The sequence below is a fragment of the Halictus rubicundus genome, unplaced genomic scaffold (assembly GCF_050948215.1).
Source record: "Halictus rubicundus isolate RS-2024b unplaced genomic scaffold, iyHalRubi1_principal scaffold1275, whole genome shotgun sequence".
NCBI lineage: Eukaryota > Metazoa > Arthropoda > Insecta > Hymenoptera > Halictidae > Halictus > Halictus rubicundus.
Genome location: NW_027489816.1, coordinates 12719 through 23463, shown reverse-complemented (window position 1 = coordinate 23463; position 10745 = coordinate 12719). Strand labels below are relative to the sequence as shown.

At 44.5% G+C, this 10745-nt stretch overlaps 1 protein-coding gene across 1 annotated transcript; it reads left to right on the top strand.

The window, feature by feature from the left end:
* Positions 1-1400: 1400 nt before the first annotated feature.
* LOC143365069 (putative G-protein coupled receptor B0563.6) lies at positions 1401-3977 on the top strand. The gene is made up of 4 exons (XM_076805034.1): positions 1401-1404; positions 2126-2232; positions 2875-3162; positions 3261-3977. Exons 1-4 carry the CDS (start codon positions 1401-1403, stop codon positions 3513-3515), a joined length of 654 nt encoding a protein of 217 aa, XP_076661149.1. The 3' UTR covers positions 3516-3977.
* Positions 3978-10745: the final 6768 nt, after the last annotated feature.

Below are 10745 nucleotides of genomic sequence, written 5' to 3'. Positions count from 1 at the left end.
AGATTAAATTCAATAACAATTCCGGATCGCTATCCTGTACCTCATATACAAGATTTTTCTTTTAAATTAGCAGGTGCAACAATTTTTTCAACCTTAGATCTTATTAAAGCCTATAATCAGATACCCATGGCACCCGAAGACATTCCCAAAACAGCAGTTATCACACCATTTGGATTATTTGAATTTTTAGCAATGCCATTTGGATTAAGAAATGCAGCACAAACATTTCAAAGATATTTAGACAATGTATTAAGAGGTTTGAATTTTTGTCATGGTTATATTGATGATATAATTATTGCGTCAAAAAACGAAGAAGAACATAAACAACATTTAAAGATAGTTTTTGAACGATTACGAAAATTCAAATTGTCAATAAATGTGAATAAATCGAGCTTTGGTGTTAAAGAAGTTAAATATTTAGGATATTTAATTAATACAGAAGGTATGAGACCTACCGAGGAAAAAGTTCAAGCATTAAAAGATTTTCCAATTCCAAAAAATAGGACAGAATTACGAAGATTTTTAGGAATAGTAAACTTTTATCGTCGTTTTATTCCTATGGCAGCAAAAATTCAAGCTCCTTTACATTCGTTACTTATTGGTGCAAAAAAGAAGGATAAAAGGTTAATTGAATGGACAGAAGAACAAAAAGTTGCTTTTAATAAAACGAAAGAACAATTAATCAATGCTATATTATTGGTACATCCAGTAGCAAACGCACGTTTAGCGCTAACTACAGATGCATCGGATACAGCAATGGGAGCTGTTTTAGAACAATACGTTGGTAAAAGCTGGCAACCATTAGCATTCTATTCAAAAAAATTTACGGAAACTCAACAAAAATACAGTACTTATGATCGAGAGCTTTTGGCGATATATTCTGCAATTAAATTTTTCCGATTTATGGTAGAAGGACGAGATTTAGTTGTGAAAACGGATCATAAACCATTGGTTTTTGCATTTAAACAGAAATCAGTTAAAGCTTCTCCTCGACAACTTCGACATTTAGATTTTATAGGTCAATTCACTACTGAATTAAGTTATGTTAAAGGGGACGAAAATGTAATTGCAGATGCCTTCTCAAGAGTTGAAGCAATTGAAATGCCTATTGTTGTAACCACAGAAGAATTAGCGGAAGCACAACAGGCAGATGAAGAATTAAAAAAGATAATTTCAGAAGGAAATTCGGCATTACAATTACAAAAATTGAGAGTTGGTAATACAAATCTTGTATTATATTGCAACATTTTAGAAGATAATATTCGACCTTATGTTCCGAAAATTCTAAGAATACGAATTTTAAAAATTGTACATAATTTATCACATCCTGGTAGTAGAGCTATGAAAAAGACATTGTCTCAAAGATTTGTCTGGCCGAATATGGCAAAAGATGCTGCAGAATGGGTGAGAACTTGTTTACCTTGTCAAAAGAGTAAAATCCATCGTCATCAGAAAAATTTGCCAGAACATATACCAGTACCTAAAGAAAGATTTAATCATGTACATATAGATCTTATTGGGCCACTTCCGACTGTTAACGGATATCGTTATTGTTTAACTATGATTGATAGATTTTCACGTTGGCCTGAAGCAATACCAATTAAGGAAATTTCAGCAGATACAATAACGAATACATTTTTCAATACATGGATTTCAAGATTTGGTACACCGTTATCTGTAACCACAGATAGAGGAAGTCAATTTGAATCACAAATTTTCAATGCACTATCAAAGATGGTTGGATTCAAGAAGATAAGAACAACTTCTTACCATCCTGCTTCAAATGGGATTGTAGAAAGATGGCATCGGTCACTGAAAACAGCGATTTATTGTCATGAAAAAGAAGATTGGACGAAGATTATACCGATTGTTCTTTTAGGATTAAGAACAGTATATAAAGAAAATTTAGGCTCATCAGCTGCAGAGATGTTATATGGACAAACTTTAAGATTACCCGGCGAATTCTTTTTGGAAGAAGAGATTCCGGTTGATCAAAGAATTTTTTTACAAGAATTGAGAGAACGCATGAAATTACTCAAGCCACATCAGACGATACATAATATTAAAAAAAAGGTATTTATACATAAGAATTTAAATTGTTGTACACATGTGTTTTTGAGAATAGATGCAGTCAAACCACCTTTAACACCACCGTACGAGGGTCCATTCGAGGTAATTGCAAGACCATCAGAGAAGGTTTTCACAATTAAAATTAATGGACAGTCGATCAATGTCAGTACTGAAAGATTGAAACCTGCCTACTTTGAAAATTCAGAACAAGATGAAAATTTAGAAGAAATTGCGGATACTTCTCCATTTTCCAATAAAGGACAACTTAAAACTTATCCTGGACCAAAAGAAAAAAAGAAAACAAGATTTGTAGAGTTCAATATTTAGAAAATATTGTCAAAACTCGGAGGGGAGTAATGTGGCGGTTGTAGATAATGTAGATTTCTGTATCGATTAATTTGTTTATATATAGTTGTTAACATTTATTTTGTTTTTGGTTTCCCTACCAACAAAAATTATTCACATAACAAATTGCTTCAGATTAAAGTAAATACTGAAAGAGACAACACGTCTTTTATTTGGAGAAATATATTACACTCCTACAGTAGTGTTTCGGCCGGGCGACACTGGACGGCGCGCGTGTACCGGCACTGTTTCGGCGGGCTCGCACTAGGTGGCGCACGCGCGGTTCGGTTCACTTCACTCCGCGGCACACTTAACCTCACAAATTCCCACGTGGGCGTAATCCCATTCGAACTGTTGTATAGAAAAGAGAATTGCGAAACGTTCTTGTTAAATCCCTCGAAACTACCGCTAGAAGATTATCTAGAAGGCATATCTAATACCTAAAACCGGTCTCTTCAGATATACAAGGTGGCGCTGGAGGTGATCTTCAAAGTGGTCCCGACGATCCTGCTGGCGAACTTCAACCTTCGCATAATGATAGCCTACAAACGATCCTGCCAACGTCGCAGGAGGACGACGCTCTCGAGAACCGCCAGCAACGACAGAGACGCGAGAATATTCGCGGAGGAACGAAGGTTGATGCTTCTGTTGGGCAGCACCAGCATCCTGTTCCTCCTCTGCGTCAGCCCGATGGTCATTCTGAACGTGACGTTGCGGGAGAGCATTCTCAGCCACTATCCTTACCAGGTCGGTCACCGCGTTTAATAGACTTTGCGTTCGCTTTGACGAGGAACCGGTGTTCCGACCAAAGTTTCACTCGAACCGTTCTGCCCTCGCTTTTCCAGGCGTTCCGGGCGTTTGCGAACATGATGGAGGTGATCAATTACTCGATGACGTTCTACATCTACTGTCTGTTCTCGGAGGACTTCCGGAACACCTTGCTCCGAGCGTTGCAGTGGCCCTGGGGACACAACCGCCGGAACGGACGGCGTCTACCGATGGAACGTTCTCCCCAGCCGAGGCCCACGATCAGAACCACAAACTCGTCGACGACCATCACCGTTGCCGCTACCAGCCATCTCGACAGAGCCAACGTTTAGGCGATGTAGCGGTACGCGATTCGCATCGCAAGATGTTAGAGTTGACCGCCTGCAGATGTTAGGGTCTAAGGTAATGAAACCTACCCTGACTTTTGCAGGATGGCAGAAATTATTTTATTTCCGAATGACTTTACGGGTGTAGAAAATTAAACTACCCCATCATAAACGTTGCCAGCCGAGTACCGCTGGGCCTGTCCGACCGTGCGGCACGCGCGGTCCCGACAGGACCTTTTTTTCCAAACATTTGGCGACCACCTTTGCCAGTGACCATAAATTTCGCGGACCAAAACGATTTGCGTGGGCGGCGACGAGACGTTTCGCTCGCGTTCGACGGCACTGTCTAATATGAATTGTAATCCGTAACGTCCCCTGGGCGATCCCCACGGAGCCTCTCGAACGCGAACTCGAAACTTGCTTAAGAATTTCGAAAATGAACGCATCGACCTGTTTTTAACCGCTCGATTTTTATATCGACGTGCACGCTGGACTTTGTTTGAAATCTTTATTATCGACCAACCGGTTGAACTCCCCGAGTTTAAGTTTACGACCGTGTTCAGCGCACCGTAATTTATCGAGCGTGCGTACCATTGTCTTCCGGGAAGTTACACCACTACTTTTCAAGCCTAGATAGAACTCTTTAGCGCCGTTCGTTTTCACGTGGTATTTCTTTGTGCGTAAAAACAAGGCTGAAGGGTGCATCGACCCCTGCTGAATTTTTCATAACCACTTACACAAGTCTAGAGTTGAATAATTTAGCGAGTACGTACGCAATTACGTTCGGGGAAACTCTCCCCTATGTTTCGAACCTGCATGAAACGTTCTGCCGTTTCCAGTCGTCGCGCGATACCTTTCGAGAATGACTAGCCTCGAACGTAATTCCGACTGAGTTCCTCGATTTAATTCCATTTCCGAATTTGCGTTCCAAACGGGAACGTCCTGTGTCGCCCAATGGACGTCAGAGATTGGCGGAAGAGCGTTTAACAATTTGTCGGACAGTGCAATCGAATAATCGCGCGCGGGGCGCAAGCAAACGCGACTGCCGACGTGTGTGCGCGCGAAAAACTTGCTACACACGGCTAATTTAAGTTATCATTATTCGTGTATAGATGTATTAAATTCATGTAATGAATAATTCATGTAATGAATGTAGGATCTCGGGAAAAACGAGGGCACCGCCGCCGGGAATCGAACCCGCGACCTCACTGGTGGTAGCCGATCGACTAACGCGCTCACCCACGGAACCCTCCCGTTCTTCCCGATCTCCTACATACTTTTGGTCTGGGGGTCCTGATCCCACATGAATGTAGAGAAACTGACTGAATGAAAGGTATTTATTCCCCGAAACCCTCGAACTCTTCTGCTCTTTCGATTCGAACGCCCTTCCCGGGTCAAAAAAGACATAACTCGATAATGAATTCCGAACCGCCGCCGCGCCGCAAACAGCCCGCAGACTGTCCACATATACTGCACAATGTGCAGTGCACATACATCGTACGCGGATTGTGTGCAGACTGTGTGTGTGTGTGTGAGTGGGCTGTCTGTCAGTGTGGACAAGCCTGCACGCAGACTCGAAACTTCGAAATTCCCGATGTACTCTCGACCGGTAACTACAGCCTTTCGCACGGAACGATTTGATTTTTCGAATTTGACAGCAGGTGCTGATAAATTGTGCTCCGATCAGGACAATTGAAAATTCTAGAATTTTAGAAATCAATTTATTGTAGATAGCCCTTCGTTTTTAGCAGTGGAAGGTGCTGACAAATTGTGCTCCGATCGGGACAATTAAAAATTCTAGAATTTTAGAAATCAAGTTCTCGCAGATAGCCCTCTGGTTTTGACAGCAGGTGCTGATAAATTGTGCTCCGATCGGGACAATTGAAAATTCTAGAATTTTAGAAATCAATTTCTTGAAGATAGTCCTTTGTTCTTGGCAGTGGAAGGTGCTGCTAAATTGTGCTCCGACAATTGAAAATTCTAGAATTTCAAAATTTATTTTAGAAACCGTAGCAAGTCCAATTTTCTTGGTCATCACTTTGGATCCTCGGCGGCGAGAAGCATGGACGACCTTGGTGCCGGTGGACGAATTGTGCAGCTGCGAATGACGCTCCCGGAGGATCAGTATCGGGGATGACCAATGACTGCAACAGGTCCCGAGTTACCAGGCTCGAATTCATGGTCGAATTAGGGACGCTCGCATTGGCGGAGCCGTTGCAGGTATACCGACGACCGCTGAACAATGGAAGCAGGAGAATGCTCTTCTCGTGCTCGCCGGTACAATTACAGGTACTTACGGACACGAAAAAAGTGGGTGACGTGTGATGACACCGGTTGGTCGCGGTAGAGCCATCTGGTTACGGTGCGTTAATTGCGTCAGGTGACTTCCTTACCGGTATCTACGGCGCAGCGCTGCTAAATAAGGAAAAATTGCAGTGTCAGGGAATATGCAACGAGCAACGGGGCAGGAGGGGACGCGGGAGGGATAAAAGAGGGACGCAGGACGCGGGTGCATCCTATCGAAATTTTTGGACTGCGTGGCGCTGGTGGCGGTAGACAGGGTCATCCATGGTGGGGGTGGTCGGTGTTTGGGTGGGCGTTGCTGGGTCGATACAGGGTGGCTTCGCCGTCGGTCGCACCCCAGTGTCGTCCGACCGGGGAAATCGAGGGGAATACAATTACCCTCTCTCTGTGGTCGCCGGACTGGTCACGTGACGTTGCGACGCGTGCAGGACAGGGACGAGACGAGTCACGTGACCGGGCCGTGGCGGAGATGTGGGGACGCTCGCCGTCGGGGAACGGGGGTATGGCGTCGTAGAAGGGGAAAGCTACAGTGGGAGAAAAAGTCTTGATCCGGCGAAACTGGACTCGCACCGCAAGGACAGCACCGTGGGGCCGAACGAGCCAACCGTGTTTGCTCTATCTCTTGCTACCCATCCTTCCCGATATGACCTTTACCCTGCAGCACACGGCGTGCATTCTCTTCTGGCATCGACGTCGAACGGTGGACTCCCATCTAGACATTGCGACTGCTTGCAACCAGTTGATCGAAAGTGCCTTCACCCATCGCCGCTGTTTCTTCACCGTGAAACACTTTATTTGCCTATCCAGCCTATCCATAGAAGCTTGATAACGATCACTTTATTACGAAATTATTACATCGCTGGGGGTGCATTACAATTCTGGTGCAGAATTGTAGTATACGGTTTATAATGTTTGTTTATTAAAAATATGAAAAAGGGTATTGAATAGATAACTACGATGTCGGAAACTCTCGCACAACGCGTACGCTCTTCGCTCTCCGCAGTGAACGATAAGTCTGTCCGTTCTCCCCAAAAATGTCCTGTTATAGTTGTCGTTCACGCACCCGCAATCATCCCCAAACCCTGTGTGTGTCCCTCGAAAATCCCAGCCTACCCTCGGGCCTGGTTTTCGTCAGGGACACTTTCTCTTTTATGGCCCTTATCCCTTGGGCCTGGTCTTCGTCAGGTCTCGATGTTCTATGGCCCTCTTCCTGCCATTGGAGGCCCAACGACATTCTGCCTAAATTTATGATACCACAGAATTTAAATTGCTGTCGCTGAAGAAGGGTCTATTAAAAAATTCATATCCGTGAACGATGAAGTTCCAAAAATTATGAAGTAATCGCTGGTAATCAAACCGTACCAGCTATTAAAAAGACTTGTTCGCTACTGCGTCTCGGCTGTGTCCCTTAATCAAGAAGAAAGCCCTAAGAAGAAGCGTTTCGAAGTTTCAAAGATCCGTCTCCCGAGGTCGATTGTCCTATCCTCTCGAGGTCAGTGGAAAGGCGGGGTTTCCGGTGGCACAGGGTTTCGAGGACCGCGTCCGTGAAGAACGCGGCGACGTAATTCTCATCGAGGATCCCAGGACGAAGGGACGCGTCCTTCCTGGACCATGATAAACGAATTTCCCGGTTGTTTGCTTGGCACCGAGCGCGCTCGCACACTGCCGGGCAACCGGATTATCTGTTTCGCGGTTCGTCGTCAAAAGTTAACGGGGGTCCTACGTGTATTCGATCCGAATGCGGTGTTTCTCGGGAGCTCTTCCATTCTCACCTGCGCGGCAAGGTAGGGGTCGAATCGACCACGAAATTCGACACTGAATTCAGCACGGAATCGAATTGTACATATTACGACGATTGAAACGCGCGCCGAAAGAGCTTAGGCTTAAGTACGCGTTACGCACGGTTGCGTGGCAATAAATACTTTTATTTTTTGGAAATAAAATCGGCAGCGATAGTTCTTTCATGCCCTCGAACCGTCTCCCTAAACATGCGACGCACGTACCCTCCTTTACGAAATATTCAAACCATATAGAAGGTGCTAGTTTTAAACATTTAGCAGTTCAGCGAATCCAAACAAGTTAGTAAAAATTGTTTACAATCCTGCTACGGCGATTCCCAGCAGAGACCTCGCAACCAGGTAAGTCCAGGTTTGGAGAGTTGCTTGATTCATATTTGAAACGATCAATATGCAGAAACATGCAGGTCTTCAACTAGTGCAGTTTTACTGAAAAGCAGGCTTGACTGAAAAGCAGCGTTTCCACGAATTATTTCGTGCCCCGTTTTCCTCGAACTCGGCGCAGCAAGGAATTCCAGACACGCCGCACAGAATTTCGACGGAGAATCTTCTAGCTCGTTGTAACTTTATCACACGCGTCTGCCGTAGTTTCCGCGAGACTTTCGGCAAGATACGCGTCGAGAGACAGCGAAGACGCTAATTCGTGGATCTCGCGGAAACGTCAGTCGCAGGATGATCGCAGCCTGGGAAGTTTCGTCGTCCTCGGGAAACTAGGGGGCCGTCGTCGACACGGTGGCTAAGTGGTTCCTAATTCTGTCGCCGCGGTGTTCGGCGGAAAGTTTTATCGGTTTGCCGTCGCGTTTTCGGCATCAGGGAAAGTTGTTCGGTTGCAGGCCCATCGCCGGACTGATGCGTCCGCTCTTGTCTCCCAGCTTCTTCCTTTCTGCTTTTCGCCGAGCCCCCACGGTTCGAAAGTGAGCCGGCTAAGTCAAATTGTTTCTGTCCGGTAACGGACAGAAATGCATGTCCTCGCAACTGACTATGCGCGCTTTCGAAAATACGCGTTGCGGCGAACGGAACGGCACGCGCATATTCGCCCTTCCACCTCGCGCCGGGAAGATCTGTATCTCAAAGATATCGGGTTCATCGGATGCTAAGAATATCAAACGAAAGACGATATTGCGGCGTTTCAAATGATTTCATTTTACACGGCGTTAGAGTACCGTCATCTTCGACTCGCTTCCTCAGAATTTTCGTCCGTAGGCTGCGGATCCTTGTGCAAAAGAAAAAATTTGTGAATCGATTGTAGGAAAGAGAAGATACACTAACGAGCAAAACTGAGTCTACACTATTTGAAGCAACATAACTTCCGTTTACGAGTTATAAACGATTAAAAGTGGAAAAATGGCCGTTTTTCACGATTTTCGACTCAAAATCGCACTTTTAATCGTTTATAACTCGAAATTTTCAGCATGGATACAATTTATTCGAGCGAATCGAATACATTCTTTAAATTTTCAATACAGGCTCAGATAAAAAAGCTGAAAAAACCAACTTTTACTATTTCTTTTGCGATTCCGACCAATTCGAATTTTTTACACCTCGTCTAATAAACTAATCCTTCTAACTTCTCAATAAAATTCAAGTCATTTGATCTAATTTTTAAAAGGTTATGTTGCTTCAAATAGTGTAGACTCAGTGTTGCTCGTTAGTGTAAATACTTCTATAGACAGTACTTCTCAATAGTTCTTCTAATGAAAATTTTAATGAGTCGAGAATAATGTGAGAATTTTCTGGCAAATCGAAGTTTCGTAATTCGGAATTTCCCAGGCAAATCGAGCAAGCCGCGCGCCCAATATCCCCGTCCCAATTAGTCGGGCGTGTTCCCAAGACCGCGAGCACTCGCGCGAGCCGAAAAAATCGACTCTGCAAGCTATAAAAATGGCGAAACCTATCGAGAACGAGGAAAGCGAACACCGAAGCGACCGCGATCGAGAGCCGCCGCCGCGACAGCGTGCAATTACTGCCTCTCGCCATTAATACTCGGGGGAATCGCGTCAGGTTGAAATGTTGTCCGTTGTCGTCGACGTTGGTTGCCCGAGCAACCCCGAGTTCTTCGTCAACACCGTTCAAAAGCCGTGCGGAAAAGAATCCGTCGAAACCGCGAACGCGGAAAATTGGACGGTCCTAAATACCCCGGGAGCTTCGCGTTAAGACCGTCTCGAGCAAGAGGTTTTCTTTTATTCATGACTGGAGAGCGGCGTCGGGCAGGACCGATTCCGGGGGCTCGTTTTAAATCTATCGATCCGAATCGAGCGCTCGAACCCAACGATTCGTCGCGCTCTCGTTTAATATGCGATTCCGGCTGAGCAAAAGTATTTTTATTTCTAGGTACTCGCGGTTGCTTTCCGCTTGATCTCCGGTGCCAGCTAGCAAGACCAATTCGATACAGAAAACGACCATGTTCCGGGGATAGAATTTCGAAAACTGATCCTCTGGATATTTTCACAATTTTTTTTTTAACCCTGGATGATAAACAGCAAACCTCTCAATACCAAATATAACTTTCGAATTTGACTTTACGAAAGGTAGAATATTTTCTGTATCGGTGGACTGTAGGTTTTTACGCAAAATAAAAATTGTCTGCCTCGATTTTTCATTATTTTGACACATTCGCGACCGGCACGTTTTTCCCTTTCTAATACCGAGTACCGGCGAAAATAATGAAATTCTGAAAGCAAGGATAAAAATGATAAAATTTGTTTTGAAATATCAATGTTGCGATTGTGCGTTGTTTAAAAGAAAACGTCAGATGCACGCCAGCGGCAATCAGGAATAGAATTTAAAATGAAAAGGTCGACAGTAATGTGTCCCCGTTCTTGAATTCATTAAATCTTTGCACGGTTTGAAACTGTAGTTACTCAATTTTATTATATATGTGCGAAATTCATCCTTTGTAGAAGCATTCGCAGGATGGCGATAAATTCGATTGTAAGTGTCGGGTTCTTTTCTGAATTTTTCTGAGCTGCTGCTGGATTTGAAAGCAACGCCGGGAGACCGCAATTCGACAAGGGCCGGTGACAAAGGCGAGCGAAGTCGCCTCGTCAAAATGATTTTCATAATTCAATACGGACCCGTGACGACGTGCACGGGTAACGTTATTCCGAGTGACGGCGACGGCGACGGGAACGACGCC